This window comes from Strix uralensis, chromosome 5, assembly GCF_047716275.1.
Source record: "Strix uralensis isolate ZFMK-TIS-50842 chromosome 5, bStrUra1, whole genome shotgun sequence".
NCBI lineage: Eukaryota > Metazoa > Chordata > Aves > Strigiformes > Strigidae > Strix > Strix uralensis.
The window spans coordinates 72,754,829-72,771,287 of record NC_133976.1 but is presented as its reverse complement, the minus strand read 5'-3'; the positions used below and the strand labels follow the sequence as shown (position 1 = coordinate 72,771,287).

The following is a 16,459-nucleotide window of genomic DNA, read 5'->3' as shown; positions in this document are numbered from 1 at the left end:
AGTGGCTGGTAATGTTGCCTTGGTTAGTGGAAGCACAGAGAGGGGCCAGGAGGAGCACAGAGGCTTGCAAAAGCAAAGTTTTTCAGGTGACACAAACTCTGCCTTTTGCAGCAGCAATGCTCCCATGGCTCCAGTCATCCCTGCACATGTGAGCAGGGACAACTGGACACCCATCAATTCCTGAGTGGTCCCAATGATCCCTCTCACAGGACACTCACTGTAGCTGTATTGCCAGCTGCATTGGCTCTAATGCTGGAAACAAGACTCTCAAGAACAGAAGAGTTGTTTAAATACTATGCTATTAAGAAAGGAACTGTCTGCCCCCTTTTCTTGTGCCTTCTAGTCTTTAAGATCTTAAGGCACCAGGGACCAGCTTTGCAAGCTGTCCTCTGCAGTTGTTTGCACAAGAAACTCCATGTTGAAAAAATCAAAGACACACTAGTGGAAGAGGAACAGAGGTGGTGAGTGTGGGACGTGGGTCTCTGAGGGGAGCAGCACCCCTCAGGGGGCAGCTGTGAGGAAGCAAGCACACACACACACACACAAATTCAGACTACATGCGAGTCCTTTCTGACCTGCACTGGAGGCTGAGGAACACGTTTCAGAAAACGAGATGCATGACCATTCCTCCATCCCCATCCATCCCTGGAAGCAGCCTCAAGCCACAGGATTTGGAGGGCTGGGGATGTGCTTGTGGTGCTGGACCAGGCTGCACTCTTGATGCACTTGCCACGAGGGAAGGATGCAAACCCCCTGCTCCTCTTCCTTCTTCTCAGGGAGGCATTGCTCTCTAGCAGGCTTCCTCCTGACACTGCAAGCAGGCGAGGCCTATGCCCCATCCCTGACCGGGTGCCCTGTGTTAAAGACCCCTGGCATCCCTGTTCCTCTGGGGGAGGTGTAGAGGCCCTGCTGACCCCCCGTAGCTGCAGGACACACAGTGGCTCCAGAAGCCAGCATGCTCCAGCCATGTCAGTATCACCACCCCGCAGGTAAAACGGAGCTGCACCAGCCCTCTCCATTACTCTCCTCTGCCTGCACCACCATCTCTGAGCCTACCTCACTCCAGAGATAGGTGTTCAGAAAGGGATGGAAAAAAGTCTGTTCTTCAAACATGTTCAGTCTGGTTGGCAGCAACACAGCTGCAGGTTTTATGGTGGCTCCTGTGACATTTCCAGCTGCTGACCCAAATATTTTCTTGGCGCTTGGGTCAGCAGACAGCATTACAGGTACCCGTGGCCCTAGTGGCAGGGTGCCCTCAGGTCCTGACCACCCCAGTGGACCGTATGGCCGTGTCCACAGCCCCACGGTCTGCATACAGCCCCCTCACTAGCCCTGCATTGAGCTGCTGCAGGAGGGTCACCTGCAGCATGGAGTCCCTCCCGCTGAACTCCTCTCCCGGCCCTTCTCCGCAGGTCTGGATGGATGCAGCCACACAGATCTTCTTCTCTTATGGCCTGGGGCTGGGGTCTCTGATTGCTCTGGGAAGCTACAACACTTTCCACAACAACGTCTACAGGTCTGTTGGGTTTTTTCCAGCCTCCTGTGTGGCAGGGAGTGCTTACGGGCGAGGGAGCGGGGTCACAGTGAGTCTGGGGTGACTGATCTCCAACATCTCCTTGCTGGCAACTTGCAGCCTAAGGGGCATGCTGCAGTCATCACAGTGGGGCTCCCCTGCCTGCAGGGCACTTAACATGTCACCTGCACTACCTCTCCAAGGCAAAGGAACTGCTCTTGGCAGTTTGGTCTTTTGTTTACCCCACCCTTCACTCCTGACCTCTTGGTAGGGACCTGCAGGTGGTTTCTCTTCTTTCTTTCTCTCTTCCAGAGACTCTATTATTGTCTGCTGTATAAACTCCACCACAAGCATATTTGCTGGATTTGTTATTTTCTCTATTGTTGGCTTCATGTCACACATCACAAAGAAGTCGATCTCAGAGCTGGCCTCCTCAGGTAAGCAGAAACCCAGGTTCAAATGCAACAACAACCTCTGAGAGCAATTTGTCGGTGGGCATGGGATGCTCCCAGGCCTTTCCTGACTGAGGCCCAAGTGTTGCAACCCTCTTTACATACCTTTCCACCAAGATGGGTCTCAGACACTTGTGGCTGATGTTCATTGCACTCTGGCTGCAAGGGACATCTCCGCCTGCTCTTAGTGTTCAATTTCTTTTACTGCTGAAGTTTTATGTGCTTTTGCTGCAGTGAAATATTTAGGCCATTTGCTTTCTGAAACCTTCTTATGGAGAATAGATACTATGTTTTCAGTAGACGTGATCAAAATTTGGAGTCCCTTTTCCATGCAAAATTTTGAAATTGTAATGTCAGAATAATTTTTTAGCCAAGATAGGACTGTGTCTTTTTGCAGAAAGACATATTTTGAAATTGCTGTCTTCCCAGAGAAAGCTTTTATCTCAAAAAATAGCATTTTGTGATGGAAAAAAAAGGACATCAGTAAAGTTATAACCAGCTCTGAATATCAGTTTATTTTTTTAGCGAAGTGCTCCATCTCCATTTGGTAGCAGTAATTTTATGACTTTCTTGCTTGCAGGAAGAGAAAAGGCAAAGTGTTTCTCCAGTCATACCTGCCTCCCAGGTCTACCCCTGTGCACCCCATGGGGTTGGTGTTTTGGAAAGGCTCAGGTTTTTCTAGCTTCTGTATTAAATACCTGCAACTCTTGACCTGTGATCATTGTCTTTGTTCAGCTGTGGCCCTTAGCTTAGATTTCCCATCAAATGCTTTATAAACATAGGCTCATCCCTCTTTTCATTACTGCAGGCCCTGGACTGGCTTTCCTCGCCTACCCCCAGGCTGTTGCACAGCTGCCCCTGTCCCCGCTCTGGTCGATCCTCTTTTTCTCCATGCTGATGATGTTGGGTCTGGATAGTCAGGTGAGACAACCCAGGGACAAAATGGGGTAAGATACAAAGATATCTTCATATATGATAGTGGTGTTCCCTTCTGCACCTTGGGACATGACTGAGCAGGGTCTTTTCTTACTTTTCATAGTGAGATGCAGCTGCATGAAACAAAATCTGCTGTGTGGTCATTGTCTCTGTGCTCTTCCCTAACATAGGCATATACTGGAAGTGTGGTGGTATCTGACCACTACCCAGTGCACCAGTCCTTGTCCTGCTGCCAACTAAAAACCGGAGCAATGACCAGCTTCCAGCAGCACAGCAGAACCAGTCAGCCTTATAAGACAATCACTGCTTCCCTGTAGGAGAAGAGGTTCTTTGGAAAGCTTTTCTCCATTCAGATCAATTTTTAGCCCCAGTGAAGTGCTGGTACCTCTGTGTGGGCACAGCATGTCCCCATCTTGCTGGGTGACCCTGGCAGCTGAGCTCACAGGCTCTAAGCAGAGCTAGCGGGAAACTATCACTACCAAAATACTTTGGGGCAAGGGAAAAAGGAAAAAGTTTTCTCTCAAGTAATAACTGCTTTGTTCTTGTAAGACATGATTCCCTCACTCTCTCACCTAGATATGTGAAATAATGGAAATTGGTATTAACTGCTTCATTTCATGCCTGCATGATAATAGTTTGTGGTCATCACAGCTTTCTTGGTATTTTGTGAGAAGCTCAGTATGGATGTTTTGGATTTTCTTACTGTGTCACCTTGACCAAACTGCATTTCCTGTGAGGCAAGAAAATGTCATTACTTTGGCTTACTTTCATAGGTTAAGGTAGAAAGTCTCCACCTTCTCTACTCCCAGGAGCTGGGAGGAGCATCTCTGTACAAGGTGCTAGTCTCCAGCCAGACCCAGTGCTCTGCTGCAGTATTGACAGATTGCGCTGAGAAAAGCAGCAATGCGGTGTTTGAATTAGGGCTCTCCTGTGGTGTGAGAGTGGTGGTCTCATGCAGTGTTTCAGCATTGGTGTTGGTAAAAAAAGTGACCCTGAGTGGAGCTGAAGCAACCTGGCTGGGTTGGTAGGTGAGCAGGGATAGATCCTGGCAGGAGGGAGCTATGCCTTGGGAAAGGCTGGTGCCTGGGTACCCTGACTGCTTTGCCATCAGATAAGTCTTACAGGATATTTGAGGGGGAAGCAGCTGTGGCAAAAGGTCTCTACCCTGCCCCCCCCTCAGAGCCCTCACAAAACAAAACAAAAAAATCATGGTCTGTGTTTTTCCAAGTGGTGATACTTTTTTTCTGATAGTTCAGCATAAAAGTAGCTACACAGTGAAGCAGTGAATTGCAGCTTGCCTCGCTTTTTAGTGCATTAAATCAAAGGCTCCTTCAAAAGCCAGTGCTTGCACCATCACATCTCCCCCTGTGCCCGTGTGCTCTTTCCTTGCAGTGCAAACCACTGGTACAAAACAGATGCTCTCTTGGATTACAGGTAGCCTTCATAAATCCAAGTCTAGTTCATAATCAGATTCAGACCTATTCCTGAAATGTCACACCTGGTTTCCAGGAAAATGTAATCAACCAAATCTGGTTTTCAATTATGACACACTCCCATAAACGCATCATAAAGCTCACGTCTGCATTACCATGGACATTATTCAGCAAACAATTTCAAATAACAACTAAATGTTCCAAAAGAAGCTACATCTACAGAAAAAAAAAAATTGCTCTCTGTGGATTATTCACTCAGCGCTGGTAAATAGTTTGAGACATGACAATAAGCCCTCTAAGCACTGTGTGGAATTTATTTGCTGCATTAGCTTCTGAAACAGTACTTGAAATTCTTCAAGTCCCTTCTGACAGCTAGGCTTGGAGGGCAGGCATTCCATGGGGGGCTATCATTGCCTGGAGAAGGAAGAGGTGGGGGACAAAGCATCAAAAGGAAAACAAGCCTTTTAAAAAGCACAGATAAATACATGTGAAGAGGCTTTCTGTCTGCATGCTGGAGCTCTGATTCAATCAAACACACCATTAACAGCATGGCAGCTTATGCATACAAAACAAATAGCACAGGCTGCAACAACAGCTGCAATTGCACATGCATTTTGAAGTGTCCAATTTAAAAAAAAAAAAAAAAGAGATGTTTTTGCTATCTGCTGATTAAATATGGTTTGTGGTATTTGCATATAGGGAGCAACCATTTTTCATTTGGGTCAGCAGCCCAATCCATGAGGCACAGCAGGGCCATAGGGCATTTCTTGCACCCTGCACCCCCAGGGCTGCTGGGCTGAGGCTGCCCCTTGTCACTGGCTGGGCAGGGGTCTGCAGGCACAGCGGAAGTGCTTGGAGGCCCGGCTAGTGAGGGAAGGTAGGGCCGAGATCTGCGTTTGTGGTGCAGCGACAAGCGCCAACCGCTTAAGGATGGTGGGAGTAGGTCCACCCGTATCCATTAGCTTCAAAAGCGAGTCTTCTGCAGATGCAGCACAGCTACATCTGCCTCTTTCTGCCAGGGTGCTCATCTCATCTGCAGTTACTTGAACGGGATGAATGACCTATATTGATAGACACACGCCTCCCTCCTGTGCCCCCACTTGCCGCTCGTGTGCCTTAATGTTCATGCTGCCTCTGATCCATCTGGGCTTTAGCTCTCTTGTGTCTAGACCCTCTTGCATAATATGCTAATGCTTTCTTTTAACCTACCAGTTTCCAGGTCAGACGTTTTCTCCCCAGGGGAGCTAGCAAGCCTTGTGACTGCAAGCCTGCATCTGTCCCATGTGAGGCTCTCTCACAGGTTATTCATGAGGATTTCCAGCTGCCAGAAGCAAGACTCTCTTGTGGCTCTCTACTCACATCTGGCAGCTGTGGTAGAACCTCCCACGGGTCCATGGGTTCCGGTCAGTGTGCTCTGCCTGGCCAAGGAGGGAATAACAAGACCCTGACACTGGGAGAGGGTGGGAGAGAGACTTTCCTTCAGACCAAAGTGCCACCTAGATTGACTCCTAAAACCAGATTATCAGACTCAGTATCTTGTGTAATGATTAAGCCCCTGAAAGGGAAAAGAGCAAAAGAGACAAGTGAATGGAAATAAAATATTCAGGAGAGAAATAGTATCATGGGGCAAGGCATAAGAAATAACAGAATATGTGCTAAAAATTGTGTCTGGTGACGGTGAGAAAAATTGAACTTTTTGGAAAGCAGACTGGAGCGTGCTTGTGTGTGTATGTCCACCTGCACACACAAGTGCACACACAGGGCAAAGTCAAGAACAGGAGATGTCACAATGACCAGATCCTTATCACTCCTGAAAGCAGCATGCTTTCACTTACATGCCTTTTTATCTCCTGCGACCATCTCAGGCTGGGTATGCAGGCTGGGAAATGTGGACCCCAGGCAGCTAGGGAGCCACAGTCCCTGGGGTGGGAAAGGTGAGCCTCCTCCAGGCTGCATCACCTCTGAAGCTTGAGGCTGGCATGAGGCAATTTTCAGTAAATGGTATGAAGGCCATTGCCTGTTTTATGGCTAGAAAAAGCAGTGTACCACCATTTGGTTCCCCACCTCATCCATTACATGGCAGCTTAATTCTGATAGGAGGCAAAGAGATTTTAACTCACTTTGTAGTCCTGTTCCTCATCACCCATCTCCCTGTCTTACCCTCTGTGTTTTCCCTGACTTTGATCCCTCTTCCTGCACCAAAGGGTGTCAGTTGTACAACCCCCCATTATCTGAGGCATCTTTTTCTTTGCTGCTTCTCCACTGGACACCTCTCACATCCGCCCTCTGCCCCCTGACCACCCCAGCCCCACTCTGAACCCTTTTCCTTCTCTGCCTTGCCCAGTGCCAGACGGCCTGGCCATGCATCCATGTGGAAGGAATAGCTTTTGACAGTTGGTTGTTTTTGTTTTTTTTTTTTTTTGTTACGCCAGCTCTTCACACTGTAGTGCCAGCTCAGTTCTGACTTCCAGTGAGCCGGATGGGATGGGGTGAAGAGCTCACTGTCAATGAGTATAAAGGCAGCTTAACCCATGCCCAAACAACAAAAGATGCTTTAATAGCACTTGTGTCCAACATAAAAGGCTTAGCTCATTAAAAATTCGAGTGGAAGCAAATGAGCTTTGATGCTCTGGGAATACTGGCTTTCGGCACTGCATCGTGTGGATATAAAATCCTGGGCAGAAACATCACCTTGTGCCTCTTTCTGTGCCCAGGTGGAGGCCAGCCCCAGCAGCCCATGGTGTGCAAGCTCCTCCATCATCCCTGCCCAGCTATAGACAAGGCTCAGACTCCCCACTTTTCTTCCATACATCCTTCCAGCCCTCTGCTGCTCTTTTTAGTCAGTATACCTCCAGATCCACTCAAGGGGTTTTTTTTCTTCTTGTTTCCCTATTCAAAGCTGACTCTAAAAATGCCAGCACTTTCTAGAGCACTCTCCCAGGGACAGGAAGATCCCTGACATTCAAGAGCAATGAAACCTCTTTCATTTTTGTTGCATTGGCTTGTACATTTACTGAGGGTGACCAGGGAAGCTAGGAGCTTGCTGCCCTCATAAACTTTCCAGGATTTTTGCTAGAGGCATGATGTTCTCTCTGAGAGCTGTATGTTACCAGTGGTTTCTGGGAGTGAGATACGAATGTGAATCTCAAAATTTATCCAGAAGTAGGAGGGAAGGATGCACTTCACATATATACAGTCAAACTGTCCTCATGCCATAGGGCAGAACTAGTAGGAAAACTGATCTGAAAGTAACACTCATGGGGACTTCTTTATGTGTTATGGTGCAGACAGCATTAATATACAGTGCCTGGTATAGCATTGCACAAGCCAGCCAGGTGTTTTCAGTTCTAGAAAGATGATGTGCTGTGAGGATGGGCTTTCAATGTATTGCGTGCATTTAATGTAGTGTGCTTGAAAAAGTGAAATAAAGTGAAGGACTGGGCAGTGGGTAATGCAGCTCCTTAATGAGTGTTTTAGATCATTGAACAGCACAACCGCTGTTGCAGTAGGCTGAGAAGAGCACACATGGGAAAGGAGGAGCAAGCAAAGTCCCGCATGTGTCCCCGTGGCAGACAGATGCATTGCTGTGACAGAGAGCCTGGCAGCATGGGGGGAGCAGGGCAGTAGTGAGAGTTTGGGGTAAGAAAGAGGAGGCTTTCCATGGGAGGCAAAAGGCAGAGATTTATCTCAGCTAATTTTAAGTATTTAATCCCGGTGCTTTTAGCTCCCTCTATATTCAGTTGGGGGAGAGAGGCATTTTCAGAAGATGATTCAGACCAACTTTGTGCAGAGGTGCCTCCTTCTTTTCTAGTGTCTGCAGAGATCAGTTAAAGTAATGAGGATCTCAACATTGGAGTTAAATGTTGGAGGTGATGATGTCAGGCTAAGATACTTATATATATGTCTTTGGTGTATACCTTTTCCTGTAGTTCTGCACCGTGGAAGGGTTCATTACAGCCCTGATAGATGAGTATCCTCATCTCCTGAGAGCCAGGAAGAAGGTCTTCATCGCGGTAATCTGCCTCATCTCTTATCTCATTGGATTCTCCAACATCACCCAGGTACAGAGAGCCGCACTTGTACCTCCATTTGCGACACCTTTCCAGTCACTTTGGCATAGCACAGCAGCACCAAAAGCTTTGGGAGAAGTAGCAGCATCCCTAGGAGCCATCCTAGTGCTGGATAAATGCTTGCTCGTCACTGCCACATCTCAAGTGACTTAGGACTCCTCCATAATTTTTACCACCATCCTGTTGTCAGTCTGGCTTGTTATTTTGCTATTTGCAGTAAGGGCTAAAGTCAACAGAGCCCAAGCTAAGGGAATGCTTAGTGCAAGGGGTTAAGATAACATAAAGAAGACCAGTCTGTCAGGGCCCTGAACCTCTGAGGCTGACGCCAAGGTTCACATGTGTGGAGGTCAGGGCTGAATGCTCTGGAGACCATTTGTGGAGCATTGTAGGTTCATGAGGAGGCAAGGCAGCAAAACTTCTGGGAGAGGCAGAGCAGACTAAATGAAGTGAGTCCATCTAAAACAGAAAACCGTAAGAAGTCCTAGTGGATCCCTGCTTTTCTCCTCACACTTGGCCATGCCTGAACAGGCTGGTTAATTGTCTGCAAAAGCACATCAGTTTTGCTGCTGGGAACCAGACTCCAGTGGAAACATTGCAATGCCGGCTCTACTGTCCAAGGAAATTAACATTAAAGCCATCAGACGCAGATAGTAGCAATCCAAGCAGCCTGCTGGTATTGTCGACCATAATCTATAACTAAAATCCTTCAACCTGGTTTTGTCTCCTCAGGGTGGTATTTATGTCTTCAAGCTGTTTGATTACTACTCAGCCAGTGGCATGTGTCTTCTATTTCTTATCTTCTTTGAGACCATCTCAATTTCTTGGTGTTATGGTAAGCACAAAAGACCTTGTTCCTTTGTTTTCTCCATAGGGACAGTAAATTATTTCAGAGGCCTCCCACAGCGAAGCCAATGAAAACTTTGCAACTGAAAACATCTTAGGCTGATAACTCCAGAAAATCAGGAGCGGGAGGCTGTCATCTCTCTTCTCCATGACACCACAAACACATCTGCACAAACCGGCAGATGCTTATGGATCTGTCCTCTGGTCCTTCAAGAGGACACCAGGAGCATGGAAGCTGCTAGCACAAAACTCATCTTGTGTCCCTGTACCATGTCCCTTCCAGATAATGATTCTCATACCACAGCATCATCACCCTCTTGCTGTGGCTGGCCTGTGCTGTGAAATGAGAAGAGGTGACGACCACGGTGCTGAGATGGGATGTTTTTTTCAACACTCATTTCTTCTTGTAGGGGTGAACAGATTTTACAAGAACATTGAAGAAATGATTGGCTACAAACCATGCATCTGGTGGAAGATCTGCTGGGCCTTCTTCACTCCTCTTGTCTGCCTGGTAAGAACAGAGGCATCTTATCTACAGGAGTGGATCCAGAAGGACCTCTTAGTTTGGATGGGCTGTAGGGGAAACGCTGTGTTCTCAACCCGGTATAGGTCTGGTACAAGGTGGTTCTAGGCAGACCTGAGATGGGTAAAGTAACATAGGAGCCTCTTTCACTCTACCTGCTGAAAATCACTTTGTAGAGAAAAACTCTAGATGATTGTTTTAATCTAAATGATGCCATCAGTTCTTCATTCTTCTTTCTGAGATGCCAAAAGATAAGCAATTAATTTACTGTTTTAAAAAGATATTATTGGTTCTGGTGAAGACTCTCAGCTACTCCAGCTACAGCCTTAGCCCCTCATAGGGCTTGTCAGAGCAAAAGACATGAGCAAATATAGCATAGCCGACTGCAGAGCAATTTAGCCTTTGCTGGTTCCTGCATTTCAAGCAGACGTACAGAGAATGGCATAAGAAGGCCAGTGGTAGGAAGATGAAGACTCCTGAGACCAGCTGTGATGATGCTGTTAACTTGCTTAGGAGCTGGTGTGGGGTCATTGCTTGTCTGAGTAATCTAGTGAAGAAGGAAATCAGGGATATTCCAGCTCCAGCTTTTTACATAGGATAATCAGGGGACAAGTGATTTAAAATTACCAGTTGGTGGGCTGAGAGCATGTAGACTAGTTTAAGGAGCTGTTAGGTTGCTGTAAGACTCTTGGGAGCTAAGAGGATAGTGAAGGAAAGAATGGATGGATGGCCCCTGGTTTTGCACACCTTCACATGTGATGTGTGTTCTTCTGCACACCCAGGGTGTGTTCTTCTTCAGCGTGGTGGAAATGACCCCTCTGACCCTGGGAAAATACATCTATCCTGTGTGGGGGCAAGGCATTGGTTGGCTTATGGCTCTGTCCTCCATGGTACTGATTCCAGGATACATGCTGTACTGTTTCTTCACCTCAACGGGGACTTTCCGGCAGGTATGAACATCTTCACTCCTGCTCCCTGTTTAGAGTAACACCCCCACCCCCCACCTCCCCCCCCAAACTAAATCTAAGGAGAACCAAGCAGGCTCTGCTCTGACAAAGTTGTTGGAGTACTTCAGGTCAATGCTGCAGGAGCTCTGCACACCCTCTCAACCAGGAGGGCTCAAATCAACCCCAGCACACAGAACACTCTCCGGTAACATGGGCTCACAGAGCTGAGCACTAATGTGTCTAAACAACTGTGAGCACTGCCGGGCAGCACATGGCTGCCTGCATGTGGCCAGGAGGGGAGACCTTCAGGTAGTCTCTCCTTAGGTCAGTCCCATTGTCCCTCATTGAGCTTTGTGTTGTCACCATCACAAAAAGGGACTGGAGCCATGGAAGAGGTTGGGAAGAAATCTTGGAGGTTTCTTAACTCAGAGAAATCCCAATTCCCAGCAGTCCCTGGCTATGAACATGGTTACCTGGCATGTCTCAGCAGAGAGACCAGGATCTTCCAAGCATGAAGCTTGAAATACCTCAGGGCTAGGACCTAATAGTGACAAACATGCACAGCAGTAGTTTGTCATGTGCTTTGTAAAGGGCACTCAGTGAATGAGGTGTTAAGAAACAATGCAGACTTTTATGCAAGTCCCGCAATACCCAAAACTCTGATCTCATAAAACATGTTTTTAAAAAATTTGAGCAGGGTTTTATGTAGCAGTGAATCATGAGTCTCTGCATGTCATACCTAGTAATTGCTGTTAAGATTTTATTTACAGTGTTGACATTCAGTCTTGAGGGCACTGTGCACAAAGTCCCTGGCTCGATGCTGTCTGCTGCGAGCTACAGGTGTAAGAAGTCACTGCAGGGGTGCTCATTTATGGCTTTCCCAGCCCAGCTGCAACAGCAACCAGACGCCATCTAAATCCCATGAGTTTACTTCATGGATGCTGTATTTTGAATAATGTTTAATTCAGAAATGTTTTGGCTGGAATTGTTAGACTGAGGTCATCTTCAGGCTCTCTACCTCTGAGGTCAAGTTGCAAGTGGATTTGGTTTTCCTTCCTCCCAGCTTCTCTTTTGGATGGGCTCTGGTGGGGGAACTGGGCAGGTTTGGTGTCTCAGATCTGCTTTCAGTTTCTGGTCTCTCATCTGAGGTTGAGTTTAGGTTCTTGCCGTTTTGTGTTGAAGATCAACAGCAATTCCCATAGTAGGTCCTTTCTCAGATGTTTTGAGAGCTCCTTATCCCCTCATAATATGAGCAGGAAAAGAGGGAAAAGGGAAGACTGCAAATACAGATATAGGTTTCAACCCTTTGGTTAGGCTCAATCCTGTTTCCACTAGGGACGGTGAAAGCATATCCTGGCATCTGGGGGCATGTCATGAGCATATTTCCACCCATCCCCTCAGCACTTCGTGCAAACCAGCAGTGCCAGTCAGCAGCGTGAGTGGCTGATGTGCACCCACTCTGTCCCGCTCTCCCTCTAACAGCACCCACACACAAAAGGAGACCCAGACCTCCTCCCCACTGTTCATAGACCCAGGAATGAGCAGCAGATGGCAGCAGGAAGAAAGTAGGTTTCTCTCTCTATGTGTGTGTGTGTGTGTGTGTGTGTGTGTGTGTTGGTATCAGAGAGACAGAGAGAATTTTTGGCCTCTTATATGCACAGATCCTGGATTAGTTTGTAATAGAGCTGGAGCTGGAGGGAAATTAGATGCCAATGCTGAATAAAGTGGTTTTGACAGACAGGAAAGATTACAAGTAATTTTGATCCTACTGAGCATGAATGTGAGAGGGGAAAAAAGACCATGAATGGCAGAAGGATCTCAGTGAACATTTCAGGAACTTCACCCAGCAACAGCCACTTCAGCGGTATTGGAGAGTAGGAGCTTGTTTCCCTTTGCTGGAAAGAGCTTTTTCCTGACTTAGTGATGTCTATTCAGGTCAGGCTCAATCCTCTTCTGCCTTCTGCAACTTAACAGCATCTGTCCCTCCCTGACAGGCAAAAGTGATTCATTCTTCTTCATCACTCCTGATGCTCAGTCCACACGCCTCCAGTAATGACTTGCCCCTCCATATTTTCCTGGGTTCTTGCTTCACTTTACTTGGCTCTGCAATTTTCATTTGATCAGCTCAGGGTGACACGAATTGCTGCTGATGCAAAGGTTTGTGCAGGTGGACTGGTCTGATCTGCATCACTGGCACAGACTGTAACCTTGTTAGCCTGCTGTAGCTAGTTAGTAATGCTTTATAATCAACCCTAATTGAAAAGTTACGGAAACTGGGAAAATGGGTCTGCTCTGAAGCCTGTGACAGTGCAGCTCTCTCTTGTTCCTACTTGCAGCTGGTATTGCCTGGTAACACTTTGCCTGTGTTATAAATGTGATCCCAGTATTTCAGATGAAAGGAGGAGCAGCTGTGCTGTGTGCAGCACCAAAGCAAAGGTGACTTGTAGAGGCTTTCAGTGGACTGCTGAATTGTTCCAGAGGAGTAACTCCTGCCACATGCACTGCTCCCTCACCCTGTAACTAGGTCCCAAACCTCAGCCACTGCCACACCCCAGCTGTCCCACCGTTGCCACTCCTGGCCCCCCAGCTGACACACTCTCTCCCTTCATTCCTGGGCAGCGTTTGCAGCAGATGACAGAGCCCAAGCCAGATGGGCAAGCTCAGAACAACAGCCTCCAGCCAAAGATGTCCTTTAACGGGAGAGTCTCGGATGCCGCCGTCTAGGAGGAGAGCCTGGACCTTCTCGCCCTGCCCTGTAGCTGCTCATGCCACGTTGTCCCTTGAGCTCCTCCAGCACAGCTCACTGTCCCTGGCTCTGTGGTGGCTTTCGCTTGTCAAAGAGAGGACCTGGCAGAGGAACCCTCATGTGTCTCTTCCTCCCAGCCCAGCTTATCAAGGCACTGCACGAGCTGCTGCCAGGGCATTGTGCAGTGAACATCCTCATCCTGCAGCATCCTGGTCCAGGCTCTCAGGGAGGAGATGCCAATGCCCAGGTCTTCCTCTCCCTGATGAGAGGATGTTTCTAGAGAGTTTAGACTGATCAACCGTCATACCTGTGCACACACAGTGTGACTCAGTGCAAATTAGTCTCTCCCCTCCCCTGGCAACCTGACAGCATCGCCAGGTCTGCTGGCCTGCCTGCCTGCTGGCTTGCACTCCCAGGCTCAGCTCAGAGTCAATGAATTCATAAATGAGTGTCTGAGGAAAGGTATGTCCTGCTGATGCTGTGGGGCTGTGACATGATGCAGGTTGGCCCCATGCTGCCCATCCCTGGGACCAGCTGGGACACGGTGTGAGAGACTGAAATGTCCTATGACTGTCTCAAAGCTTGCTTGTGTCTGTGCAAACCTCCAAGAGAAGCTGCTGTGGCTTGTGAATTGGTCTGGGGGATGTCGCCCAGAGAAGCGGGAGTGTATTGAAGGATGCACCCCCCCACTTATTTGCAGTTGCATGGTCAGACTCCTTAGATAAGCCTCAAAGGGACAGAGGTGTGCTGAGTTGCCCCATCCTGTAGCCATTTGTGGCTCTATTGTATAGGCCAGACCCCATGCCTGCATTGATAATGAACCGACAAGAGGCAAAGGTTCCTGCCCTGAAGCCAGATGCAACAAAACCTGTTGGACCAGAGAAAAAAAAACTAAAGGCGAGCAGATATGTTAATCAGCAGATACGATGAACTTAAAAAGGCAGCAGAAAGTTATCTCAGTGTGCATCTACCATTGAAGCTTGATTCGTGTGCACCCACCACCGAAGAACTGAAGACTGAGGATCAACGGGACGTCGCTGGATCCATGGTGGTGACTATTCTTGCAGCCCTATCCCGCATCCTTGCTTTATTTCTGCCTTCTCCTTCCATTCTGTCCTATCGCTACCCCTCTTCACTTCTTTAATAATAAAAAACCTGTTTTGGGTATACGGCATTTGACCTCGTTTGTGTCTTAATCTCACTCTTGGGATCGTATCGAAACCTCCCCCGACATTGGATCGGGACACACGGGTCCAACCTGCTCTTCTGCTGGTCTCCCAGCCTGAGGATTGGTAGCATAAAGAGTAAAGAAGTCATCTAGTGATTAAAGCTGAATTTGCTCACCTTTGGAGTTGGGTCCCCTGTCAGCTCTCCAGTTCATCTCGATTAACATTGCTTTGGATGTGTAACTAATTTGTGTTTGCACACGATGTATGTGCTGTGTCCTGGCTCTTAGTGGTTGCGACTTCCAGGCCTTGAGTGCATGTTTTGCTGTCTCCAACACCACGAGCTGAGATCACGCCCTGTCCTGCATCTGATCATTAGGGTGTTTACATCAAAAAAATCACAGCTGTTAAATAGATGTGAGGAAATGCTGAATTTACACGCTTGATCTTGTAAAGCTGAAAGCCAAACACTGAAAGCTGCAATCATAGTTCATCACAATTAATCTCAGCCAGTCACAGACATGTCATCTTTACTTGTACTGTAATTGCAAGCACTATTGTAGCTGAAATTTTCTATTTCACTTTCACCTATTTTTATAAACCAGGGGATAAAGGAAACCACTCCTTATATACATGTATGTCCTTTGAGAGGGACATCTGTGTTGAAAACAGATATTAACCTCTGATCTTTGCAGTAATGACCTTTACTAGAAACCTACTTTTGCCTGTGCATCCAGGTCACATAACCACTCTCCCCTTAAACACAGACTGAGAGTTGCATAGGCGGGTGATGGGCAAAGGAGTCAATTCTTGAGAAAAGCCTTAAAACCATGGAAGACCCCAATTTTTCCAGCTTTATTGGGGCAGCTCAGGACTGAGGTAGAATAAATCAGTCAGTGGTCATTTTTGAAACTCTTGGCCAAAGAGCTCTGTTGTTGGGAGAGCTGTTCAAAGGGCTTTACTGTCCAGGTTTTTCCTCCAGGGGAGTGGAGAAGGAAGGGTCCAGAAAACAAAGTCCCTTCCCTGGTGGCTCAGGAAATCCCTAAATCTTCAGTTACTTTTTTGCTGGGATTTTAGTCCCATCCTCTCTCTGACTTATGGCCTTATGTGTGGCCGGTGCAGAACATCACTCTAGGTGTAGTAGCAGGGGCTATCCCATGCATGGGCTGCTCATAATAACAACATTTGATGAGAGCTAACCATTTGCTCAGTTTTCTGCCTGTGACCTTCTCCTTTGCTTTCCCTCCTGCCCTGCTTCTTTTTGTTCATTTACCTCACTGCTTCCCCAGTATCATCCATTCAGTGGAAATTATCTACCTCAGCTTGCTTCTTCCTGCTTTTTTCTTCCACTACTGTCAAATTACAGCTCTCCCTCCCTTCTCTTCTCCTTTCTATTCTTTCTCATTTATATCTCACTGTATTATTACCAGCCTCACTTCCCTGTTTCTCAAATGCACTCTCCTTCCAGCCTTATTACTTATTCCTGCATGCCTGTGGCTCAGCCACTCACTGTGCACGCTCTCAACCCTCTGCCTGCTGGAAGCTGGAGCTCAGGACCCCACAGAGGAGCTCAGCTTTTTGCTGTATCTGGTCCCTAAGAAGCAATTTCCATCCCAATATCAAAATTATAATGAAGTTCCAGCTGTCTTCTTGTCCTCTTTGCACCAGAAAGAGCTGTGCCAAGCAATGATATCTCTTGGTATTACTAGAAGAGGTATTTCAACCCATATTCCACCAGTCTCTTCAGAACTGTTCTGAAAGATTTCATGGCCTTTCCTCTTTTTGCATTACTTTTTTTCCACCATGAATGTTTGGATTTGCAAAGTCTGG

General features: G+C 47.4%; 1 protein-coding gene across 6 annotated transcripts in view; it reads left to right on the top strand.

The window, feature by feature from the left end:
- The window catches only part of LOC141944659 (sodium- and chloride-dependent GABA transporter 1-like), a 35,606-nt gene extending 20,976 nt beyond the window's left edge, over positions 1-14,630 (top strand). For 4 of the 6 annotated variants that reach the window (XM_074871630.1, XM_074871628.1, XM_074871631.1 and 1 more), the window contains 8 exons: positions 1,413-1,516; positions 1,826-1,950; positions 2,774-2,886; positions 8,264-8,395; positions 9,134-9,236; positions 9,658-9,758; positions 10,553-10,720; positions 13,337-14,630. In XM_074871630.1, the coding sequence (XP_074727731.1) occupies positions 1,413-1,516; positions 1,826-1,950; positions 2,774-2,886; positions 8,264-8,395; positions 9,134-9,236; positions 9,658-9,758; positions 10,553-10,720; positions 13,337-13,441 (951 nt within the window). In that variant the 3' untranslated portion in view covers positions 13,442-14,630. The other 2 variants (XM_074871632.1, XM_074871633.1) reach the window with 2 other exon arrangements.
- Positions 14,631-16,459: the final 1,829 nt, after the last annotated feature.